The sequence below is a fragment of the Rutilus rutilus genome, assembly GCF_951802725.1.
Source record: "Rutilus rutilus genome assembly, chromosome: 19".
Classification (NCBI taxonomy): domain Eukaryota; kingdom Metazoa; phylum Chordata; class Actinopteri; order Cypriniformes; family Leuciscidae; genus Rutilus; species Rutilus rutilus.
In genome coordinates, this window is record NC_140232.1 from 29584369 (window position 1) to 29611624 (window position 27256).

General features: G+C 38.3%; 1 protein-coding gene across 2 annotated transcripts in view; it reads right to left on the reverse strand.

Moving 5' to 3' along the window:
• tafa5l (TAFA chemokine like family member 5, like) overlaps window positions 1–22649 on the reverse strand; it is a 42938-nt gene extending 20289 nt beyond the window's left edge. The window contains exons 1-4 of one of the 2 annotated variants that reach the window (XM_084388581.1): window positions 22343–22649; window positions 21835–21970; window positions 8535–8684; window positions 1466–1593 (exon numbers count right to left, since the gene is read on the reverse strand). In XM_084388581.1, coding sequence (XP_084244707.1) covers window positions 1466–1593; window positions 8535–8684; window positions 21835–21970; window positions 22343–22489 — 561 coding nt within the window. In that variant the 5' untranslated portion in view covers window positions 22490–22649. The remainder of the gene's footprint in view (window positions 1–1465; window positions 1594–8534; window positions 8685–21834; window positions 21971–22342) is intronic. The other variant, XM_084388580.1, reaches the window with a different exon arrangement.
• Between the last annotated feature and the right edge of the window lie 4607 nt (window positions 22650–27256).

Below are 27256 nucleotides of genomic sequence, written 5' to 3' on the forward strand. Positions count from 1 at the left end.
TGATTTGATGCTCAAGAAACAATCTTCTTATTATCAATGTTGAAAACAGTTGTGCTGCTTAATATTTTTGTGGAAACCATGATCCATTCTTTTCAGGATTCACTAAAGAATAAAAAGTTCCAACAGCTTTTATGTGAAATGGAAATCTTTTGTAACATAATAAATATCTTTATACTTTGTAAAATAAATCTTACTGGCACTAAACTTTTGAATGGTATATATACATATACAGTAGTGGCCAAAACTGACCACACGACATCTTCACCCTTTATTTAAATCTCAAAAATGTGTTTAAATTTTGTAGGCATATTGCGTAGTATATTTGTGATAACGCAATCAAATATGCCGAATCGTGCAAACATTTTGGCCAGGCTGCCATACAAATAAATGATGAACACGCAAAAACATGAGAGAACCAACAAAATATGAATAATTGATTATGTTGTAGTCAATGTATACTTCTTCCTGTGAGCTTTTTGTTTTTCTATGCATTCTGTTTTTTTTGTATAGTAAAATAAAACCAGTAAAAATAATAAAAGTAAAAGCTGTAGTTTGCCTCACATTTTGATAGTTTAATCGAACTTGTAGGGTCATAAAAAACAAATGTCCCCTCCTGACATCACTTTTTCCCACTACTGTATATAGTGTAAAGGGTGGTAAATACTGTTTGCAGGTATAAATAGAAGAACAGCATCTTGTTTACAGTAAATGCAAATAGTTATTGATACTATTCACACAAAGTGTAAATAAAAGTCATTCTATTATACTAAAAGTAAAATATCTGAGCAATGATGAAAACGCTTTGCACTGGCTTTGCATTCAGTGTAGTACTTTTAATTACACTGCACACTGAAATACTTTATTCTAATTGGTCAATCGGCGCATTCTGCTATAAAATATTTTAACATAAGAACCATTAAACTATAATTGACTGTTGTCCCAGTAGTCACTCAAATCACTGAGGTGTCTTCTCACATAATAAAATAATTCCAACTCAAGTGTATGTTTACATGAAATATCGTACAGTCACGTAGTAATTATCACAAAATAAACATGTCCAGGGTCATATAAGACCCCTACACATCGCCCTGTGGTCCAGATCACTCCGTAAGTGTTTATTTTGCAATAATGATAGGCTGACTCTACATCAACCCTTACAAAATAACATTCATTTATACGTAATGAGCAAACATTATTTACTGCTTAACAGATCAGTAGCTGAACTACAATACATTAAAATATAAACATATATTATGAATGTAAGATGTCTAATGATGTTTCTAATCTATCTGAATGCACATTTACTAATGATCTCTTGAGCATTATATAAAGAAATAATGTCGGTTAATGAAAGTCATTAGAACGTGTTATCCAATGAGCTGAAACACAGGTGGTGTTTATGATGCAACATTGCTTCAACTAAGTGAATAAATGAAATGTTACAGATGTTTAGAACGTGTCTCACCGTGACGGTTTTAATGCGGCCGCCGCCCTTGGTGCAGGTCCATCCGGAGCGATTGAAGATCAATCCGCAGATCTCGCCCTCTGAACATGGGGACATCTCACACCACTGCTTGCTTTTCACTATCCGGGCTACAAACATACAAACACAGAAGTTTTTTTTAAGCACCACTGCCTTAAAGGGATAGTTCACCCCAAAAATGAAAATTCTGTCATCATTTACTCACCCTCAAGTTGTTCCAAGCCTGTATAAATGTCTTTGTAACCAAACAGTTGATGGGCCCCATTGACTTCTATTTTATGGAAGAAAATACCATGGAAGAAAATACCATGGAAGTCAATGGGGCCCATTAACTGTTTGGTTACAAACATTTATCAAAATATCTTCCTTTGTGTTCAGCAGAACAAAGACATTTATACAGGTTTGGAACAACTTGAGGGTGAGTAAATGATGACAGAATTTCATTTTTGGGTGAACTATCCCTGATTCTTGGGTCAAATTAGACTTTAATATAAAATAAAATAAATGTTAAATTCAGTATTGATGGTACGGAGCCCCTAAAGGGACAAGGTGATTGGAAAAATATATAATGAGAGGGAAAAAATTTAGTTAGATGGTTTTGTGTTTTCTCGCAAATTCTTTGTGTTCCCACCAAAAAATTTTGCTCGCAATGGTTCGCATTCCCAGAGAAACTTCATTACCTCGCAAAAATGTTGTGTACCCCAAGAAACGTTTTGAATGCGAACGCAAAATGTTTCTTTTTTCCATCACCATGTCCATTTAGGGGCTATGTATAACAGAGTAACACAATTTCTATGAAAATAAATCGGTTACACTTTATTTTATAGTACGTGCATTTACAGTGTACTTACAGGGTACTTACCCAAGAAAGCACTGGTAATATAAGGTAACTACAGGGGTTAGTGTTAGGTTTAGGTGTAGGTTCAGGGTTAGTACCAAGTTATAAACCAGTTATTGTAATTGCTATAATAAATACATAGAATGTACACGGGGAACATGACTGTAAAATAAAGTGCTACCAATAAATCAATATGAACCAAGGTTGTATTTCAAAACATCATAAAGAATAGTACATATGTGGGGCTATGTAAACTATTAGAAAATGTAGGACATATTTGATAATTTACACAACCATTTAAAGCTGCATAACATGCAGAAAAGCTAAAGGTTCTTTAAAACAGCTCAAATTTGAAATATTGCTTAAATGTTGAAAACAATATATATATCCAAAACTGAAAACAATGTGGTATTTCTATATTCTTGACGATTGAGATGATTAAATTAGGAAAATGACACCATGTAGGCCTGTAACGTCTGTCATAACACATCTTTGTCTTATAATGGATTTTTAGAAAAGATTTTTGTTACTACAACCCTTTGAGATCCAACAGGCATCACAAAAAAAACACCCAACCTTTATATTCAACATAAAATATGGATTTGTGTATGAAAGTGGATTTGAGATTATGGCAAAGTCATGCATGTTTCAGTAAGCAGCCTGCAGGCCTTGATTCACTGCACACTTCATTATCTTCACGTTGTAGAACCGAAACCATCAGACAACTCAAAGAGAGCTACATCAGACATGTGTATGCACTGAGGCTATCGCTTTCAGTTCTCTTGTTTGCTCTGTAGATCCATGTGAAATTCCATAAACTCCTGCTGTTCCTGTGCTTCAGACGCAGATCAACCAGTGTTCAGAAGGTGAGGGGAACAAAACAGGTCAAAGATGATTTAGAGCGTCAGACAATCAGAAGGTGGTTGCGTCTCTCCTGCATACCAGGAAAGAACAATGACAAATGACATCCCTGTAATATCTCAGTTGTTTCGCCAAGATAGCAATTATTCCTGATTCACAGATGTTTCTTCTGAAAGAACTACCATAGTTATCTCCTCTTGTTTATCTAGGGAATCAGAAAAGATCTCAAACTAAAGGATACCAAGGTCAATATAAACTCAAACATTTCTCAACATATTGTTCCAAAGCTAAATGAGTTAAGATATACAAATTCATTTCTTATAATCTTACTATGAGTCAACAACTGAATCATTTTTGGTTTTAATTTTTATTTCCCTGAAGAAATGTTATGAGAAATTCAACAAAGTTGATACTTAAACGAAATTGAACATGGATGTGCACAGAATACATTTCCAGGATTTAGATTATCCTTAAATTCTACAAAATCCTCAATTTCATTAATATACCATCCCCGTGAGACCGCCGTTCCTTGATTACTCTGTCCATGCAATTTTCTGCGCACAAAGGCTCGTCTTTTTAGAAAATTTCCTTTCACCAGACGCTTAAGATATGTTTACAACCATTTTCTCGATCTAAAACACAGCAGGTCTTTCATGGCAGTTTGTGAAAACGTTATCAAAGTAAAGTGGTGCCGCTGAAATGAAGGATTATGCCTTAAAACCGATCCGGAGCAAAAGCTGTGGATGGCCGAGCCAGCTCTACAGATCTCATCCAAGTCCTCCTGTCCCCGGGGGGCCGAAAACAATCAAATCCATCCCACATCACATAAACAAGCCTCCCTCCGAGGGACAGTATTCAAAAGCACAAATACAACTGGGCCATGAAGAAAAAAAACAAAGAGCGCTAAAGAAAATCAATGGGCTTAAATGAAGCTGGAATGCTTGAGCGAGGTATTTAGCGCACAGTCGGTCAGGGTGTCTGAGCCGTGATGCCTCATGCTGAGGAATGGCTATATTGAGGTAACGCTTGTGATTACACACTCCAGTTGGAATCTAGTTGAAAGAAGTACTGGGGGGTGTGTGGACTAGTTTTAACATCTGTGAGAAATATCTGCTGAAAGCACACAGAGCACCTGAGCATTATAGGCATGCTCTCTTTGGGCATGATCTTGGTCCAACATGTGAAACATGTGACAAGCAAAACTTTGAACTACTACTATAATATTTTCAGAACAGACTTGGAATTTAAATAAAACTTAAAAACAGCACACTAAAAAATGTTGGGTTGTTTCGACCCATGTTTGGGTCAAATATGGACAAACCCAACAATTGGTTTACATTTTTTAATTACATTTTGAAACCCAACGGTTGGTTTTGTCCGTATTTGACCCAAACATGGGTTGAAACAACCCAGCATGTTTTAGAGTGAGTGTAGTAATAATGCTGATAAGGAACTTGAGCTCATTCTAGGTAAACATACTGTACCATTACTGATCTGAACTAGAACTCATACTAGCACTAGTACTGTCTTTGAACTAGCACATTGTATTGTTCATTGTAAAAATAATACTATCTTTTATCTAGAACAGATTTTAATTCTGTACTCATTCTAGCTTCAACTAGTACTCATACTAGCACTATTTTTCATAGCAAGTTAAGTACTATCTATGATCTAGAACATTTTAAATTAATACTCCTAGTACTAATAGTAAGCCTTTGAACTAGTACTCAGTACTGGACTTACAGAATAGCACTAGATCTGGCTCTGCACTAATCCTCATTCACATGCTAGTCCTGACTTCGAACTAGTACTCGTACTAGCACTAGAAATGACCTGAATTAGTATGTCTACAAAATTTGTTTTGAACCATCACATATCCCCAATGTTGACTTTGAACTAGTACCCAAACTAGCACTAGAACTGACTGTGAATTAGTACATCTACTAGCCCTAATACTGAATTATAATCAGCACTTTGTACTAGTACTGACTTTTTACTAAACCTGCTGTCTTCATTATTTAATAAACAAATCTGTCATGAAAACAAGTTATTACAGCCACCATTTAAATGTTTAAATTTCAACACAATTATGTCAATAAAAGGTTGATATAAAACCACCTTATATGCAGTTTAAATGTTTATATACAACTAATTTTTTTTTATTTGAGAACTGATTAGTAAATAAATTTGATTAATTATTTGGTTACTAACTAAACTTAATTTTTATTTTTTGGCTAATGAAAATTAGCCTGACTACGTCAGACTTCATACTTCCGCTCAATTTCAGTTCGCTTCTGTACTCAGTCTGAGATAGCGACCTTTCTTCCCGTTTTCCTCCGGCCTCAAAACAGCCGGCCAATCAACGAACAGAGGGCGGGCAGACGCTGATTGTATATGCGTAGATTTACTTCACATAATCTGCAAAAGTCGTTCACAGCCATGTTCACTCCGGTTTTTCGCTCGATGGTTTTGTTTTCGCATCATACATGTGTTTACAGTGGAAGTTCGATGCGGTTGAACCTGTGCATAACACACGTCATAACCAAACATTATGTGATTGGCTTACGGTAACCAATGATTTTAAACTTCAGACAAGCGCTCCCCCGCGAGAAAGAAAGCGCTTTTCAATTATGTCCTGCCAGACTCTGTCTACGAAGCAAAGCGAAGTAGCAGAGTTTGGTATTACCTTACCAGGCTAAATGAAAATATAAATCTTTCGGTTTTGGTAAAAAAAAAACATCTTGGTGCATCACTTCTACTCAATCCTGCTATAACCTTGAATAAGTATGCCTGCTAGCTCTAATACTGACTAAACTAGTACACGTAATAGAAACAAAACTGTCTTTGAACTCTCACACATTCTAGTACCAATCCTGACTTTTATTTAGCACTTATTCTAGCATTAGTACTGATTTGATGAATTAGTACCCACACTAGCACTAAAAGTGCCTTTGAATTGGTACACATACTAGTATAACTAGTAATGACTACTGACTTGAACTGGTACTCATACTAGTACTGACTTTTAACAAGTGCTCATATATGCACTTTATTTGCTGGCCTAGAACTAGAACAGATTTCTCTAATATTCAAAACCAGTTTTCCTCAGTAATTTCCAGAAAAATCTGTTTCCCTTTTCATATCGTCCTAAAATGGAAACTCCTAGTATAAACAAAACCGTAAAGGTGCTGATCTATCGCTGCCTTTAAAGCCTTGATCTAAAAACAAGCCTTTAATGTAAAATAAGAATATAGCCTTAATTATCATTAATGCATGTGAGATGCAAATACACACGTCTCATTGGGTACAGTGAAGTGCTCTAACTAGGCCACACAGGGAGCACAGACCGGCAGATTACAGCGCACATGGAGTTTAGCAGATATTTTCGTACCCTATTTGTTTCATGTGAAGCCTGATGAGGCTCCTGAGCTGAGCTCTCCGCTGTAGAGGCAACCAGTGAACACATGGCCTCCTGGGGAGCCGTGTGCCTCCGCTCCAAACTCACTCATCATTAACTGCTTGCAAATAGATAGAACAAGAATACTTTCTCTTTCAGGGTCACTGTATATGGGGCAGGAATATGCAAAACCTCCCCAGAAAAGCAGAAGAACAAGAATCAATATAAACACGCAGCAGCCCACAATTTCCTGTTCCTCCCAGCATGTTAAAAAAGATACCACCCACTGACCAGTGCGTTTAAGCGGAGTCCAGCTTTAAAAAAAAAGATGAATCACACCCACACACACACACACCGTTTCCCATGGTACCTCTGTTCTGCATCATGACTCAATTTGTCTCTCTGTGTGCATGCAACACCTGAGCCGGCTCCAGCACGCCTACACTGATTCAGACGTCTCCAGGGACCCGACTCGCGCATGCCCTCCCTCGCTCCCTCGACCCTTGACCATCTGCCCCTCGGACTCATCTGCCAGACACAGCCTCACCTGCAGACTGACATCTAACCGGATAGAGCACAAGAGTGAGCACACACTCTCTCAGCACTGTGGGTTCAGGAAATATATTTCCATTCATTTTCTCTATTTTAGAAAATCATTTAATAAAGAGTGCAAAACTATAAATATAGGTGGGTTGCCTGAAGGGCATGTCGACTAGTTTGTTGACTAATCTTAACCAGAAGGGCTGAAGCATTTTTAAAAGCTGGTCATTTTAACTTGAAGCACAGAAAACAACAACAAAGCAGTCCCTAATTAAAGCACCACCACTAAAAATATCTGTCTGTCGATGGATGGATGAGAGAGAGAGAGAGAGAGAGAGAGAGAGAGAGAGAGAGAGAGAGAGAGAGAGAGAGAGAGACTAGTATTCAAAAGTTTGGGTTCAGTAAGTTAATACAATAAAATACCATTTTTATTCAACAAGGATGCACTATATTGATCAAAAGTGACAGTAAAGACATTTATAATGCTTTAAGCTGAAATCACATTGACTTATGGTTTCATACATTTTCACTTAAAAATCAATTTCCATTTTTCATAGTCCTTGAACTCTATAATGCAGGAGATATGATGAGCAGATAAGAAGTAGAAGGTAGATTGACTAGATGCTAATGGATGGACTTTTATAGTAATTTCTATATTCTTTAAAACTTTAATTGTCTCTGTACAGCTGTCATAGGGTTGTCTGTAATTGTACAGCTTGTGTGTGTGTGTGTGTGTGTGTGTGTGTGTGTGTGTACGCAACAGGTCCTTCTTTAATGGATCCACTACTAATGGAGCATGAAGGCAGCAGAGAAAGCCAATAAAAATCAATTTCCCACAGCTGTAATTATGGTACTCTCTTGGTTAATTACTCTGGTCTTGCCATCACAAAGTGCTACTAATGTGTCGTTGAAGAGCTCAAGCTGTAGCATTACCAAAAACACCATTGCACAGAAGAAACTAGCTACACGACCCCAGCTGTCAGGAGAGTTGGGTTTATTTGCTACAAAAACAACGACTACCATCATATTCAGGTTTACAACCTAAGAAAAGCTGAAAGCTTCCAACCCCATGAGATCCTCCGCCATATCCGGCGCTCGGCAGAACAGACAAGCTCAAATATTCCTCCTAAACCACAGTGACAATCACAATCCAAAGATTACATTTTTTTCTTTCACTTTTCACCGATCCTCAGCCGTCCTCGACTTTGACACAGCACACACTGCAGAGAGGAACATTTCTTTACATGTAGCAAGTCTGACTATTGTGTTATATTGTGTGATACAAGATTTTGACACGAGACAAAAAAACAAAACAATGCAATGCAAATTAAACAGTGAAGTTGAACGACATGACGTGGCTTTTTGCATGCAGTGAGCGGATATATGCATGTGTGTGTGTGTGGGCTGCATCTCACCGTCCACGCATGCTGGTCGGGCCCGTGTGGTGCCAGCGATCTGTCCTCTCCGGCAGGCACAGCGGGCTGTCTGCCTGGCGATGGTGCGCTTGGGTTGACTGCTGTCTCTATTCAACATCACTATCTCACATGTGCCTACTGCCAACTGACCTGTGGAAGACACACACACACATTCATTTCAGAAAGCATGGCTTTGAAAGTGATATCAATGGTTAAATCTTGTTATAACTTGTTAAAACTTCAACATAAAGGTTTAATATCCCTTAAAATGACCCTATCTTTGAGTGCACTGTTATGTACCAGTCTGGGAGTCAAGGAGGGAAATAAACATGGACAACTTTCAGTGAAATAGAACAAAACATTTAAAGGAACAGTACACCCCAAAAAAGAACACAGTCATTGTTTTCCTGTGCAAAACCTGTGTAACTTTCTTTAATCTGCGGAACACAAAGGTATTTGTAAATCAATTTAATGAAAGTGAACGAGAACCATAAAAGTGGTTTATCTGACTTGTGTACTATAAAAGTGGTTCATTTGACTCAACTATCCAAATCTTCTTTAGTCATACTCATACAATAGTTCTGTATGAGACATTTTGTGAATCAATCATTATTTTGAGTCTTTGAGATATTTTAAAGTCCCCCTGTGGTGAAAATCAAGTTTTTAATATTGTTTATATGTCTATGGGGTGTTTTTAATGTGCTTTTAGACAAACCATGTGCAAATTCATAAGTCAACACCATTGCTGAGTATTTTCTCCTTAAAACTGCACTGCAGTGAATCAAAGACAGTCTCAAAATCACGATTTGAAATCGCTGGTGTTTCTGACATCACAAACTACCTCGTAACCAATCATGTCAACGTGCCAGCGGGCTTTAGCATTCATTCATTCACATCCATTTCATTAACATCGAACTAGCAGGGGAGTCTCAAGAGATGCCAGGGTATCCTGTATATTTTTTTGTTGATTGAAAAATCGGGTAGATTTAGCAATATAGTGGATGTATGATGTATATTACGATGTTATGATGAACTACAGTATATATGCCTTTCTCCACTGACGTTCTGAGTTGTTCAAAGCGTTTCTGATGATTTTTAGAAGGCAGCTGTCTGACTCTGAAATGCTGAACGGGAACATAGTTTGTGTAACATTAGCAACACATTATTAGCTGTTTAATAACATAGTCAAGCAAAAGGCTAATCATATTAATTACCGTTATGTGTCCGACGTTGTTAAGAGCGATACCATTGTGCAGCGTTTACCTCAGTAAGTTGGCCGAGTGAATCTGTGAGCTGTGTGAGTGGAGGCGGGTCTAATAGCATATTCATGCAGCCGTGTATACTAAACGAAAGGGTGTAGTTACATTCAAGCTATTTTAAGGCTTGAAGACATTTTTTTCCACAGGAAAAAACATTTAAATGTCATTTTGGTGATCAAAGATGGGTTTTAAGGGACAATATTATTGACAACAGGGATACAACAGGGACAACATGAATCAGACTGATTTGGTTCTTTAGTTCAACTCAGTGATTCGGTCTCAGAGGATTCACCCAGTTTAACACTGAGAAACAACTTTAATTTTGACTAATATTATCATCAGCCAACACACTGCTACGACCTACGTCTACTGACTAGCCAATGAAAACGCAAAATGAAATGGTATATTGATCAACGCGACATGACGCTAAAATTTAAAGCTACTTACCTCAAGCTCCATTTACAAAATTGCCATGTCAAGTTGGCCTCTTTTCCCTAGCCATGACCATGCCCTCACTTCCTCCTCTTTTTTTCAGCGCACATAAAAACCACAATTGCCAAAGTGCAATTCATCATGCTCTGTTCGTTTACCACTAGCACATCATCGTACAGTCTACATACATGTCGTACCCAAGTTTATTAGATCCATGTCGTACAGTGTGATTTGTAATGATCTTGCACAGTCTGTAGCAGGCATTACACAAATACTAGATCTCTCCAAAAATATCAAGACAACCAATTTACTAGACATCTGAAATAAACCAGAACAGGCAAGGTAGCATAGCATCAGAGAGAGGTAAAACTCATTTTCTCATTTTGGTTTCTCATCATGTCTTTACAAGAAGAGACCATTTTAAAATGTCACTCTTTATAAATGGTAGCTTTTTACTTCTCTTAAGGTGTTCATTGTTGTTCAAGCCTTTTTATAAAAGCAAAATCTCTCTCTCTCTCATGTCCTCAGAGACCACTTCCCCTCGACACTTTCTCTGACAAGCGTAAATGCTTGGCTGAGTATTTTTGACACTTTTAGTGTGCTGGCAAAGCTTACAACTTCTATTCAAGGTACCACAATGACCAGCAAGCTTTGCAGAAAAAGAACGAAAAGTTCAAAAAGTCTGGGTAGGCATGAGCCTGTCTCATACATAATCATAGTCATAATTCACGTCAGAAAGAAACGTCTTCCTCGGTCATTAACTTCCTGTCTTTGCTCTTTCTTTGTGTTTGATCAAAAAGGAAAAGTGGCCGGGTACAACTCTATGAATCCGGCTGTTAAAAATGGTAATAAAGCAGATTTACAATATTAATTAATCTTATGTGATACTGCTGAAGAGCCAACAGAGATGTGATGAAAGGGGATTTTTATATGTGTAATAGAACTCGGGAACAGTGATGAATCACCACTGACTCCAGCTTTAAGATTCCTTTTCACTGGAAGCTCATTTCAAGGGCGCAATAATTCACTCCGATCAGAACGAACGGAGAGCCAATCAGATCTCATCGTCCAAAAGAAAAGAAAAAAAAACCAAGCAAAATGGCTAACTATTGTCTCCAAAATGCAGCGACACTGCATCGGGACAACTTTAATCAAGGCTTGACGAAAGACAACCCGAAAAGAAATCAGAAAACTCCATTCATGCACCATATCCTCTGATCGTCAACGCGTAAGCCTTGATTTTAGCTTTAAGCGGCTGCTGATTGCAGGGCTGAACGGCTTATTGCTTTTCATCATATTTTACACCCTCCCCACTCCAACATGCACAAAAACAGCAAACCCACCCTCCCGTGGCATTTGCACTTGACCCGCTGAAATGCGAAGACAGCAGTGTAGAGCTGATGGCCGCTATACTGCTTGGTCAACAGTCGGTACAGACTGAGCAGATTAAGACAGACATGCTGAACGCAAAACTTGTACTCCCTACAGGACGACCAATTGGTTTCACAGTCCAGCGGCCTGAACAATTACTATTTCAAAACAAGGTTAAGGTCAGCCAAGCATGAGTAGACACCTGCCTTTCATGGAAGAATCCAGAGGAATTGAACACAGTGTGCAATAGAGAGACAGTCAACCCCATTCCTACAGTGAAAACCCTTGATATTTTTTTAAAACACTGGGAGCTGTTAATATAACTAGATTTGTACATTTTCCAAAGGACATGTGATTACCTAATAAGTGACTAAAAAAAACACTGCATTGGGAACTCATTTTAAGCCCATTCTCGCTTATGTACCAAAAAGTTTTCTCTTGCATCAACACAATACGAAACATTACACGCCGAGAGCAAAACTTACATGCAATTTCAGGCCGAACGTGTCAGATGCAAAGTCTATTGAAATTGTTTTAACCTTGAAGGCGATGGGGGCATCTTGTTGAGTGGAGATGAGAAATCCCAGCAGACATCATTATTGTAAAGACTATGGAGAATGCTGAAGGTCACCTCTCTGTCTCGCTCGCTCTCTCTCTCTCTCTGATCAGCCTCCTCCAAAATAGAGCCACAACCTCTTTCCATAACGGCCCACATTAATCCTCCACAGCTCAGAATTTAGATAAGAGAATTAACCCCTCCTTCAGTTCTCTGATGCTTCACTGTTTGCCCCATTTCATTTTGTTTCATTTCATACCGAGGAGTTTCTTCTGTTAGAAAATAAATTCATACTTTACACACTTGGACTAGTTAATTTGATTTGTCTGCCAACAGCAAATATACATGCATTACATACGGATTCTGGTATTTGTCATTTCTGAAAGCCATAAACATGAACTTGACGATATTAGAGCTTGATTGGAAATTAAGTGCAATAAAAATATTTGATAAAAGTTTTTTTTTTTTTTACCTTGATTTTGTTCACATATCACGTTTCATATTTTATTTCAATTATGCTCTAAAAATTGACTAAATTGAGTTTTAATTAATAGTTTTAATCTGTGTAAAAATGGACAAAAATATTTTTCTTAATAAATATAAACCTGTTAGTGTTTATTCGACTCTGTCTTTTGACTGTCCTGTTTCATTTATGAATAATTATATCAATAATAATTTGAAACTATTTTATCATTTAAATATAAAGGTAGAAATTACACTCAATCAGCGTATAATAAGCATTTTGGAAAATGAAGACATTTTAAACATTTTCCAAGAGAGAGTGACCTTCATATAACAAACAGAAGAAAAAAAAAAGTTAATTTAATTTTTTTAATTAATTTTAATAAAAACCAACCCCTGGGACATAGATGTGCCCGTAATTAAAGAAACACCCACAAAACGACACACACATCCACGAAAACAGCTGGCCAGGAACATCCATGGCATGTAAAAACCAGCGTTCTGTCCATGTTTATCAGCCAGAGGATGAATGGGTATGGATGGAGATAAGCCACAGAAAACAGGATGGAAAGAAAGAGAGAAAGCAAAAGAGTCAGAGGGTTTGATGTGCCAAAAGCTTGACAGCCATTCCATCACAGGTTGTTAAGTTAATTGATACGACAGGATATTTTTCTGCCTGTTTAGTCCAGACACGACAGAGCGAATCAAACGATAAGGATCTACATGCACCTGGGCACAGAGCAGCACAGAGCAGAGACCGGGGACACCAAACTCAGCTCTATACTTCTCTATACTCTCCCAGAGGAAGTAGATTCAGGTCTGCGGTGTCACTCTCAGCCTGAAGATGTAGGTACAACTGCAAGGGAACATGAAGCTCAAAGCTAGTGCGGTTCAAAACACCACCTCCTCTCCAAACACAACACCACAGGACAGCTGACAGGAAGAAGACATTCGTTTCTTTCTAGAGTTTGCAGCAAAAGATAAGGGTTAGACAAAACATTTCACTGCAAACTCTCCCTGGGTTTCGATCACTTGAATCAGTGGGAGTGTTAAAAGTTTAACACACGATGGGAGTGAACGAATGCCATGAATCTTGTCAAGAACATGTTCAGGTTATATTTCAAACCAAATATATTTTGTATAATGAAAAATTCATTACGATTGTTTTGCATTGCAACATTTTAATGATAATTATGCACATTTATTTATCAATTGTCATTACTGTTATGCAAAATAACAACAACAATCCTGCAACACTACATAGGACAAGCGCGGTTTAGAGAATAGATGAATGGATGGTAAACAAGTAATAAAAACTCAGTGAGTGTTTTAGCGCAATTTTCTCACGTCATGGGATCACAACACTAAGAGATAGTAAATGAAAGAGAAAATAAGTTGCTCGAGAATATAACTTTCTCTTGAAATTCAAATGAACTTTCTAAAATCAAATCAGCAATGGATAATAAAAAAGGCACAATCACTTGACTAGTTGAACATCATTTTTTTATTAGCTCATTATTTTTTACATCTTGTGTTCACTCAATATCCTCGATTTTCTCTGTATCAGCTTCCTTTTCTGCTTTGTCCTCTTCAGATTCTTCCTTCTTTTCTGCTTGACTATTGGCTTGTGACTTTGTAAACTCTTCTTCTGCTTTCGAGATATTTGCCAAAACATCCTCTGAAAGCCACGAGTCATCGTAGAAATCAGATACGCCTGATGAGGAAGCCGTCGGTGTGGATGTCGCCATCTTTTGTCGCTTTGCTGAACGTTCTTCCATTTATTTTGCAACAACCTCTTGTCGTTTTCTCATATATTCTTGCTCCTTCTCCAAATCTTGATCGATACCTTCATTGATTTCTTGCCGTAATTCAGTGGAATTAATTGTGCTCGTGACTCTTGTGAATACCTTCCTTACGTATTTCTGTGGAACAATAGTTTTATAGGTGAAAAGGCAATATTTTTCTTATTTCCCTTCATATAAAGTTTTAATTAATTTTTGAAGCATAAAGGAAAGATTTTTGATCAATTCTTTTTTTCTAATATTATTGTAAATTTTAGAAGCTATCGATTGCAATTTGTTTCAACTCGATAGCTATTATGGTTGCCGAGAAATTTGCAAAAAACGGATTTTTTTCTGGAATTTCCAGGAAATCCAAAATCTTTTCCTGGATTTTTTTTGTGCGTTCCCGAGATTAGACCTTCCTTAACATAATGCCGAAAACCCGAAGTCTCTAGGTGGTCTGGTTGAGGAGTAGATAGAAGTGCAAGATTGGTGCGCACAGACAGAACAGAAATCATGAGTTAACAATCGCAATTTTGTCCGGTGGAAAATTGCGCTAAAAATAATGATAATAATAATAATCAGATTATCAATACTCTAATGTGTGAACATTTCACTTTGAAGTTTTTCGTAATTCTTTTTGTGTTCTCAATACTGTAACCGCAAGTTTCACATGTGCTTTAGTATCAAAATACTATAACACAATATTTTATATTAAAATCAGCATAGAGGCAGTGCAATAAAGTATAAAAACATTCCAATTTAAATAATATATAATTTTGTTTTATCACTGCAGTAATGCAAATAGATTTATGAGTAGTTAGAAGCAAAGAGTTTAGGGCAAAATGTCTGCCCTAATGTGTAATGAAATTAAATAAATTGGATTTTGAAATCCATATAATTTTCTCCCGTCGTACACAAAAAGGGATGTTAGTTAGCCGTTTGTATTTTTTCACGACAAGCAAGATATTCAGAAAATAACTTGCATTTCAGTCCACTCCTCACACAAAGCTATTGTATTGTTTTTTTTCTGTCTCAGAAGACACAGACTTAATGTTTTATGGTGCTTGCTTCCATCCTTTTTAGATCATGATCCCAATCCACTTTCATCACAAGGACAATCCTCCTTAAACATCCTCTTTGGTGTGCCACAAATGACATGAAAGAAACAGTGAATGCAAGTATAATGTACTATTCTCTTTCTTTGTGGTGGAATATGATGTTCTTGACAGGTATCGTGAGATTCCTCTCTTCAGTCCACAGACAGCCAAGTTAATCCTCTGTTACTGTACGAGTGGAAAGGAGTGCAGCTTGAGCCGCAATTTCAAAACTGCCTGTCTGTAGAGTTTGTCTTTGCTGTTAACAGTTGTGTTCAGCAATAGAGACGGCCATAACCTCCTCCATTGTGAACGGAAGAGCTAATTAACCCATACTAACCCTGTTTAAACATCTATGTCATTTACTGTCAGCCTCAAGTGGAATGAGGATGGCTACAACAAAAATTGAACAAGTTAGCAGCAAGCCAGGGAACAAAGGTCACACACTTCACACAACATTTGACAATAGTAAACTCAGACGGCATTTCACAGCAGTCAAGTTAAATACTGCAGTACATCATATCATTCATCTTCGTATATTAGACACTCCAGAATTCCTCTCTGCTAAGAGAGAGAGAGAGAGAACAGCAAACTAGAGCAGGGTGGCATTTGACATAAATTAAACTCATATATATACCCAGCAGCGAAAAAATTATAAAAAATGGGTGCCACAATGTGCACAATTGATTTTGCTTCACAAAAGCTTTTGAGTTTTCCATAAACATCCGTTCATTACCAACAGAGGCACGAGTTGTTTCTCGCCACTAAATTTATGACACGGACCATCATTAACATCAGGCATGCTGGGGGCTGGTGCCCTTTGTTGAGGAAGAAATCGCATTTTGCAAATTGTCCTGCTGGAAATGACATATCTGTCCTGCCCACCTACACAGCACTATAACAATGGCATTTAGAGAGAGTGCAAAAATAACCAGAAATACAAACCTTATGGTTCAGCCAAGTAATCCCAGAGGACACATTTATTGCTCAGAGGTTGCTCGTTCACAGCTCAGTTATCTTTTATTAGGTATCAATTGTCTCTCCTACAGACGTTTCTCCTACAGGGTTGTGCACCATTAAATAGACCAGACAGACAGACAGATAGATACAAGGACAGAATAATCAATAAGATAGATGGATGATAAAACAATTAGATGATACACAATGGATGGATGGATGGATGGATGGATGGAGAAAAGCTTTGTTCAATAAATTTGGTCTTGGAAGGATTTGATGTGATGTTTGAGTTCATATTAAAAATCTCTTCTGAGACACTGTTGAGAACTCTAGAAAAACAAATACAAGACTATTGGATTCTTGCTTTCATGCAGGATGTGCTGAGAACTTTTGCCGCATTATAATTAGAAACCTCCCTTTCCACCCACTGATACCCAAGCTTAACGTTGGAAGCCGAAAGGTGTCGGCGGTGGCATGGCGAAAAGTCCGCAGAGGGAACACTGACATTTCCAAATGTATTGTTAAATAAAACTGGCAGCGCTGATGTTGGTGACAGCTCATCCATCTGTCTGTTCTCTGGCCCAGAGTGCACACCCACAGCCAAGCGCACTTTGATTTCCTGTCTGTGCCATGACGAATGGTGGCGCTTTGTGGGGGAGCTGTCAGGGCAGAATTCACAGCCACTCGGAGAGACCCACACATTTCTTTGTTACCGAACCCCCAAAAGGGCCTGACAGATCAAAGCACGTGTTGCAGGTAATGGGCCTGTCTTAAAAAGCACACAGTAGCCCTTTTATTACATCACTCTCTTGTACTGTAAATCCATTTCCTAAGCCAAACACCCTCCATCTGTCTCTCGGCCGTAGACAAGTTTACTAATATGATTTATTCTCATCTGTAAAGGGATTTTTGGATAACAGTCAGGGAACAACATCTACTACAAATCATGCCATTTTAAATCATTGCTGGTGGTTTTCAAAGGTGGTTATGAAATTTCACCTGCCAAGAATCAACAGATGAATTGCCCTCTTTGAGTGCACGTCCAGAAAATACCTCATGAGCTAGCTAGGTTTTCTGTCCTGTGTTGACATCTTTTATTGAAACAAGAAGTTTAGGGAACACTTTATTTCAATAGTCCACTTTAGACATTCTACTAACTATAAATAACTTTGCAAATACATGTCAACTAGCAGTCATTAGAGTATCAGTAGACTGTCTGCTTAATATCGTTATTTTGATGCTCCCTAACATACATTCTACTGACTAGAAGTAACTTTTCAAGCAATGTCAACTTATTCTGCTAAACCTAACCCTAAACTAATAGTCTACAAATACTCGAATGAGAGTTAGTTGACTTAGTTGCAAATTAGTGAGAGTTTGTCAACTTGTAAAGTTACTTACAGTTACTAGAATGTCTTAAATGGACTATTGAAATAAAGTGTAACCGAAGTTGAGATGGGACATATCGCAAAATTAGCCAATAGGGTTTTAGCTGTCACTACAATGAACAATAATTCAATAATTACTGGGGAGGGACAAAAATCTGTTTAGTGCAGGATGACTCATCAATGATTTGTGGCCCGTTTTCCTGGAAGAGAAAGACTGTAACGTTTAAATGTATATCTCTACAAAAAAAAAAATCAACATTTTGGAGAACATTAGCATAGATGCCCTAAAAGTTAAGGAACCTAAAAGCCACAATTCAGATTTTGATTTCATAGGGTCTGTAAAGGTTTACAAAAAGGTTGTATGCTAAAAAAAGAAAATGAAAAAAATTGGTATTAACTGAAATAAAACGTCATATTTCAATGTTTTTGGAAAACAAGACAAGTTTTGCAGCAGTGGTAGGACAGTAAAGTTAGGCAGATATCACAATTTGGCCAAAAAATGACTTGGCTAATGAATGGCTAATGAAAAATAAAACTAACATAGATGGGACATTTTTAATTAAACTTAAAAAGTCTAGTGGCATGTAAAAACTTTGGTATATGAAGCCCTAAAAAACAAAAAAATGTAATCAAAATTTCTCAAATCTAATAGCCCTGTGGCGCCCATTAAAAAGTAGGCATTCACTATTATTGTAGATGTTTCACCAGTGACCTATTTTTCTCACAGGGCTCTTAACAGCATGAAACAGACTTATGTTTTCCCTGTCTGTTGCAAGATGGCTAACATAGAACGATCAGAGGCATATATGGCTCAGGTGATTGGCTCAGAAAATCTTTCTGGAACTGAAGCAAAGGCAGCAGCGTCCAGGCCGCATACACCAGTAGAGCAACGGCCTTTCAGATGAATGGGAATGCTGGACGGCTCTCCAGGTTTATTAGAACTCCCTGAAATCAACCTAAGAGCGGCTTACAGTTGTCTCTGCATATTAAGCTAGAAATGAGAAAGTGCTTTAACGTCAGAAAAATGTCCCGCATCACCTTTAACCAAACCGAGCAGTATCTCTGATGTGCAGGGCAGCATTTGGAGCACTTGATTGATAAAGGGAGACGTTAGTCGTGACATGAACTTGTGTCCTAAAAGCCTGCACGTGCAGAGAAGCTTGTTTGCATCTCATATAAAAAAGCAGCTGAATCAAATTTGCACAGGCATTAGTTTGAATGCTCAGTTGTGTGGAAAGTGCTCAATGAAACCTTTCTTTCTATAATATTTAACAAACGACTAATCTTTCGCGCTGAGCTTACCGGGGAATTCCAGAACGGAAGAAGGGAGAATTTTTAATTGGACTCCTGACAATTGATTTTAATCTTGTAAATCTCTCATCTCGTCACTGTCCCTCTCTTTACGCCGGGCATCAGTGATGAAAACGCTCTGTGCATTATCGGTGATGTCATCACAGCAGCTCTGTTGTGATTCTGGATGACAGCTCTGGCCTGGGAGGACGGCATAATTAAATCACGACAGTAACACACACGCTGCTGGCTCACAAAGACACACACATCTCCGTATCACTTACATCTTACCACGATTAAAGTAGTATAATAATGTGCATCTGCACGCTGGATCTTTTAAAAGGCCATTAAAAGGACAAGAGCGACGAGGGTTTTTCATCACATGCCTATGGTGCTTGAAGGGTCAAGGCCTCATTCGATGCCACATGCTTTCATCTGTAAATGACTCGGAGCCAAACAGAGACAAAGGCCGATCAATATCTCACACACAACTTCAGTAGGATCACGGATATCATTATCGAAATGAAAGGCCACCACGCTATAGCATCACAGCAATCAAAAGTTGTCATTTCATCCAGCTATTGAACTAAATCATGTCGCTTAAATGGACAGTTCACCCAGAAATGAAAATTCTGTCAATACTTACTCACCCTTATGCCATTCTAAGCATGTACGACTTATATAAAGAAATATGTAAAACATTTCTTCAATGTAATGTAAGTCACATAAAAGGACGACAAATGCATGAATGTATTACAGAGCCTCGCACGTGACATGCGAGGGAAAAAATTTATATAGCTCGTGGCCTTGAATTAATTCCTTTCTCTTTTTAGTAAATCGTGGCCATGTTGTATTAATTCATTCCCTTGATATGTTAAATCAAACTGAGGGAACAAATTAGTTACACGTGGCCATGATTTACTAAAACGAGGGAACAAATCAATAAGTCATGGGAACGAACTCTTAACTTATGGCCACAATTTATATAAACGAGAGAATGAAGTCTTAATTTGTGGCTATGATATATATATATTTTTGTCTGCATGTCATGAGCAGGGCTCCGTATAGGTAAACTCAATGAAACATGTTATATGAAAAAAATTAAAATACTAGTGCATAAACTTTGGCATAACACGAAATAATATTTTGTAAATATTTTTGTCCACAATAAAATTGAATGGGGCACATCAATCCTGAATCCAAAACATTCACATCAAATCCTTCCAAGACCAAATTATTTAAGCGATGCTTTTCAAACTATTTGAGCGATGTCTGTCTGTCTCAAAAACATTACAAAGTCTTCATGGCAGAAATATCCTCTCATCTTGCCTGTAAAACACGAACGTAAACTTATTCAGTGACATTTGATGACTGATTTATCAGCCTCTGTAGCTGGACGTGATGCAAAAAAATTTCAGGCACTCTGGTATTTCTAGTTTCTCCTTGGTGGTCCGAAGAACACAATGTATTTTAGCAAAGGAGATTCCCCTCCCTAGATTGAGGCCATGAAGCCCAAATAAAGCTCAGCCATTAACTGAGAGGATCTAAAAGGGATGTTTGATCCCTCAAACAAGACACCAGTTTCCGCCTACTAACGTTTAGTGCTCTGAATGTCTCAGTTAAGCGTGAGGATTTGTGCACCGGGGTGCCCATAAATCTGCAGTATTACCGTGCTAAGACGCCACCGTGAGATGAAGTGTTAATGTGTGTAATATCTTTTATTATATCCTATCTTAACTCAACCCCCCTGAGAAAAACCATTCACTGACAGCCATCTGCAAAACTTCCAAATCAGCACACAAACGCTGTACCATGTTTGACATGCCTCCCAGTGCCTTTTTAGGCCAGTTAGCTTATTAAATGAGTCACATTCTTACCCCTGACTCAAATCATGACTGTCCTCTTCATTACCTCTAGAACACACAGGGAAACGCCGGACAGACATGCACACACAAGCAACAAAACGTGTGTGATGCATATCAGTAGGCATTGATGCGAATGCATGCACACAAAAGCAGTGGTCCCTGAACAAATCATTCGCAGCATTAGAAGTAGAAGACAAGACCTTCATGACCCATGAGCTTCACGGTACAAATATTCTGACATACACGATGCAGCCCTAAAAGCCATTCAAAGGAAAGGAAATGCACAAATGAGGTCTCAACTGCTTCTCGAAGAGAAATCTCTACAATGACACAAATTGTACTCCGATTTCTCAAGTCTGCCGTCAGAGATCTTCAAAATTCCTCATTAAATTCTTTACATTTGTGGTCCACATTTATTTTGTACCTACAATCTTACTGCATGTCTCAAATTTGATTTCTTCAAATTAATTTTAGGAGAAACCTCTGAGACAAAGTTACATACAGTGAATGAGATCTTCAATAAATCCCCTTAGCAATGAACGAGCAACCCCTAAGCAATACAATTTTCCTCTGGGTTGTGAAGCACGCCCTCCATATTATGCTATAGATTTCCATAATAATGTCACAAGCTCTCCAGGGTATCTCAGAGGAGTTGTTTCTGTCCTACACACGATGTTTTTTCCCCATGGGTGTTAAGGCACAGAAGCTTGTCTCGGATAAATCTGACTTGTGTTTTAAGCAACTTTATAAGGACAGAATCCGAGGTGAACCTACGCATAGAAAATTATGAGGTTATTTGGTTACCATAGTGAAAGTCAAACATAGGGATGCTCAACACTTGCCTTCTTTCAGGATGTGGGTGTAGATCATCCACAGCATGAGCAGGCAGCAGAGAGACGCGCCTCCGCCGGCACAGAGCGCCCGCATCCCCGACTGCATCCTCACTACGTCCCGCAGAAAACACTCCCGGCACCCAGCCTAAAGCAAGTTCAAAGCAAACTCGGCTACTTCCATAGATTTTCACGGGTATGTGGCCGGGATGCGAAGAGACAGTTAATCCGACGTGAATTTACGCGCAGTGGTTTCCATTTTACGCATCTCATAAAACGCATTAAAATATTTAATTTGAAGGGACGGGCATTAAAAAGTCATTATTTAATTGTTATTTGATCAATTAAAAATGTAACAATATAATATGTATTATGGTCGAAAATCAAAGCAAATGAAATTGATGGACAACTCATTCAAGCAAAGTAAAATGAGTCATAATATGGTCCGTTGGAAACTGCGCGAATCCTCTGCGGTCTGGAGAAGTATCCACACAGGGTGAAATGGTCAGTGGTAGCCTACCAGTCCAGTGGTAACAGGTCCAGAATGTACGGATGATGACTGTAGATGAGCTCGAGAGGAAGGTTCGGTTTGGTTTTGGGTCTTCAGAAAAGCGTCTTCTTCAATGTCACTCCGACGTTCCCAAACCCGTCCGTGCAGTAATATCATACAGAATCTGCCCTGTGGAGTTACAGAGAACAGCAGTGAAGCATTTCGCGCACATTCTCCGTGATTCGTGGCTGGATTTAGAGACGAGTTCTCCCTCCTCCAGGAGTGAAAAGAACTGCTGTTCGCAATGAAAAGAACCGGCTCTTTAGAGTCGCTCCCTCGGGAATCGAACTATAGGTCTGCTGGTCGCGTCGTCTGGGTTCGAGTCACTAAAAAGAATCGGTTCATTAGAGTCACTCCTTCGGGACTGCAGATAGGTATATTTTAATGGCTGGTTCATTCCAAGAAATGCGTGCTTTCTATTTTGAAAAGGCTATTTTTGAAGTAGCCTACATTTTTTAAAAGAAAGAGTTTTGCCAATCTATCAGAAAAAGACGATCTTAAGCTAAAATTTTTTTTAATATATTTACATAACCAAGTTGACAGTTGATTTAGTCACAGCCGTCCTACTACAAGGAAGATCATTTTATGCTGATATTTCCACACTCTTCATATATCAGTTGGTTACTGTTCATGGTAACAGGTTGACCGTCATCTCCTACATGACAAAAACAAACTAACAATGCATATAAAAGAGAAGACACTTAATTGTCAATTAATTGTTAATAAAATAAATTACAATAGCACTTTTTTTCCCTTTAGTCATTGTTTACACAAAACACACCTTTTGTGGAATGACCCAGCAATATTTGCTTGTAACATTGCAAAATCTTGTAACACAGGGTAGTGACTGAATTGGAACCACATAAGAGTCTAATATGAAATACATATGTAGCCTATATGAATACTATCCAAGATTAGATACAAAAATAAATAAATGGAATGGCTTCTTTTATATTAGTGGATATATGCATAAAATATCAGCTCATAAAAAATCTTCTAATGCAATATGCATAGAGTAGTGAGCATTAACCAAACAGGATGATTTAAAACAACAGCATTTCCTTTGGCTTTATTAAACAGGATCACAATCCATCAAACTTTTCAGAATAAAAAAGGAATAAGTATACGATTATGTAATACGGGTATAAAAAATGGTGTTATATACAACCATCCCACAAATAAGCATTACAAAGGAAAGCTCATACATCATAAAGAGATTAACAGACACATACCTCAGATTCATAGCAATATTCTACAAGCTGGAGTGATTGACATGAGAATGCTGCACAAAACACACCACAAAAAAAAAAAAGTCAAATGGAGTCAAGTTCTTTTTTTCAATGCAAATTCTACTGTGCTCTCAGTGTGTTGTTTTTCCCTCTCACTCTCTCTCTCTCCCTCCCAAAATCTGCACGTCATTCCCTGGGAGATAAGACCAGGTACAGTGCTTCATCTCCATATTTTGGTATTCTGTACTGCACTGTGCTGGTGTACAATCCATTCGCATCTTTCAACATTCACGCCAAACCACCATCAGACATTTTTTTCTCCTTTTGCTAATGGTATGAAGAAAAAACAAATCCCCACCCTTAGCCAGCAATGTGAAAGAAAATTATTAATTTACTCACCCTGTCTATCCGAACCAGTATGACTGACTTTGATAGCAATCTTTCATTTGAAAGCCACGTTTCTAGCATATGTAAAACCGCATTCTTCCATCTTAAAAATATATCTAAATTACAACATATGCTTTCAATGAAACATGCGAAACAGTTAGTTCATGCGTTCATGACCCCAAGGCTAGATTATTTTAATGCTATTATGGGTGGTTGCCCTGCACGCTTAATAAACAAACTACAGTTGGTCCAAACCGCAGCAGCTCGAGTTCTCACTAGAACCAGAAAGTATGACCGCATTAGCACCACTGTATCAACAGTGCATTGGCTCCCTATTAAACATCGTATACATTTTTAAATACTGCTGACTACTTACAAAGCACTAAATGGTTTATCTCCTCTGTACTTGAGCGAGCTCTTAACGCATTATAGTCCTTCACGTCTACTGCGATCTCAAAATTCTGGCCAGTTGATAATACCTAGAATATCAAAATCAACTGCAGGTGGTAAATCCCTCTCCTATTTAAGACCTAAACTTTGGAACAGTCTTCCTAACATTGTCCAGGAAGCAGACACACTCTGTCAGTTTAAATCTAGACTAAAAAAACGCATCTCTTTAACCTGGCATTCATATAGAACATTATACATTTCTATTATTCAAATCAGTTAAATGATTATTAGGCTGCATAGATTAGGTCAGCCGGAACTGGGGACAGTTCCTATAACACCTGATGTACTCGTTACATCATGAGAAGAATGGCATCTACGCTAATGTTAGTCTTTCTGTTTATTCCGAGGTTTCTTGAAGTCAGCCGGATCCGGGCCGTATTCAGATCAGATGGTGGACCTGCACCTGGACCCATTCACAACGCATCCCTGAAGTGCCAGCCTCATTAGCCCTGTGAAGACCTCTTCGACACGACACTGATCCTCAACAAACTCGTCTCCATACCGGCGTGATGACTCCGACTTCCAACCAGATGGAACTGGATAAAGATTCTGAATGTTCTGATCCAATCTGACTTCTGACCTGTAATGCTGCCTGAATCATAATCATACACTGTTTGTTCGTTGGCCAGAGGAGAACTGGCCCCGACTGAACCTGGTTTCTCCCAAGGTTTTTTTCTCCATTCTGTCACCTGATGGAGTTTTGGTTCCTTGCCACTGTTGCCTTGACTTTTGGCTTGCTAGTTGGGGACATTTAATATTCAACAATATTATTGATCTGCCTTACTTAAGGTGGACGATGACGCAATTTTCTTCTAGAAACAAACTTTGTTGTATTATTTTCATGTTATCACTCTGAAGCGGCTTTGATACAATCTGTATTGTAAAAAGCGCTATATAAATAAATAAAGGTGCCTGACTTCCTTTCATGGATCACAAAAGATGATATCTTGAAAAATGTTGCTCTTTTCCTTTCAAAGAATGACAAAAGGATAAAAAAAGACACCATACAAGTATTCATACAACTTGTGGGTTATACATTTTCTCCTCTTTTGGACTCTTTTATTATGCTTCTGTGTCCTTTTTGTAGCTTGGCGGTATCTGTATACGGAGCAAGGACATGGTGAAGAAAAAAATTTAGTTGGGAGGAAAAAAAAAAAGTAGCCAATGCTTTTGCGTTCTCTCGCAAAGGAATTTGCGCAAAGAATACAAAAGTTTTTGCGAGGGAACGCAAAACATTTGCTAGAGAACGCAAAAACACTGAATTATTATTTGCATCTCATATTTTTGTTCCACCACCATGTCCCTTTAGGGGCTCCATACCTGAAGGTTTTTGGAAGTGGAAAAAACATTGTTTTCATGTGGAAAAAAAGCAGTTTTAACATTATCTTTTATAGCTTTACAATAGTATGAGTGAAAACGCAACAAAATCTTTATTTTTCGGTAAACTATTCTTTAAAGGGATAGTTCACCAAAAAAATTATTCTCTCATCATTTGCTGACTCTCATGTTATCCCTGATGTTTATGACTTTCTTTCTTCAGATGCACACAAACAAAAACAATTTGAATATGAATGCCACTGAATGGGTGGCGCTCGGTTGACGCTTGAGAACAATCGTGACGGTAATCTATACGACTGCAGTGGATGAATCAATGTCTTCTGAAGGCAAACTATGTGTGTAAGAAAAATGCATATATTTTTAACCTTTTAAACTATAAATCATTGATTCCAGTCTACTGCCATGTGAGTATTCACAAGAGGGCTGTGGTGACACAAGTGCAGTGTGAAGCTTGTGAGAGAAGTGGTGGCACTATGTGCTTCTGCGATACTTCTTATAGGACATTGATTCACCCACTGGGGATGTATGGATTACAGTCACGATAGCTGTGTTTGGTTTTTCATGTGTCAACCAAGCAGCAGCCATTCACTTGCATTATATGGAGATCAAATAAAAAAAATCCGTGTTTATCGGAAGAAAGAAAGTCATATACATCGGGGATGGCATGAGGCCGAGTAAATGATGAGAGAATTTTAATTATCGGGTGAACAATCCCTTCAAGTACACTGAAAAACTTACTAATCAAGCATCTTAAATGTCCATTAAGCCTTTTTCAGAAGTCATTTCTGCACCGATTTGCCCTCTTCTACAGGCTTCTTTAGGATGGGATACAGAACAGTAAACAACAGATGACACCCAAGCTATATTTTAGAGAGCATCTGAGCTCAGAAACGTGACTAGCAGCCCTTAAAAAGCAATAATCTTAAACCAGCACCACTCACTTCCTCTCAGAAAAGAAAACATGTCAGAGAAAATGCAACACGATGCTCTCTTTTGACCCAAACCTTGAAACATACCGTGCAAATATATCTAAATGCATTATCACACATCAACACAAATCTAATTTCATTTATTGTATTCTAGCCCTCTGTATGTGTATGTGTGTGTGTGTGTGTGTGTCTGGCGCTCTGAAGTCAGTACACACGGGCCATCTGTGCGGCCAATAAAGTCGCTGTTTGTGGAGCACGCTGTCAGATTTAGCGCCCTGCTGATGCCTCTCCATCTTCTAAATGACCGTCGTTAAAAACTCCCCACTCATACAGAACCATATCAATAATTCAGACCCAGACCCTACAACCACCAGCCTCATTTGCGGGCTGAGGGGACACGCTCACGCCATCAGGGTCCCATGGAAAATGTTCACAGTGAACGCGGATGTAATTATCTGATGTTGATGACAACTTTACCAATGATCTCACAAAGGTGACGCAGGTTATTCTTCAGGACGAGAGAGCGTGACAGCACAGGAAGACCTTTGGCA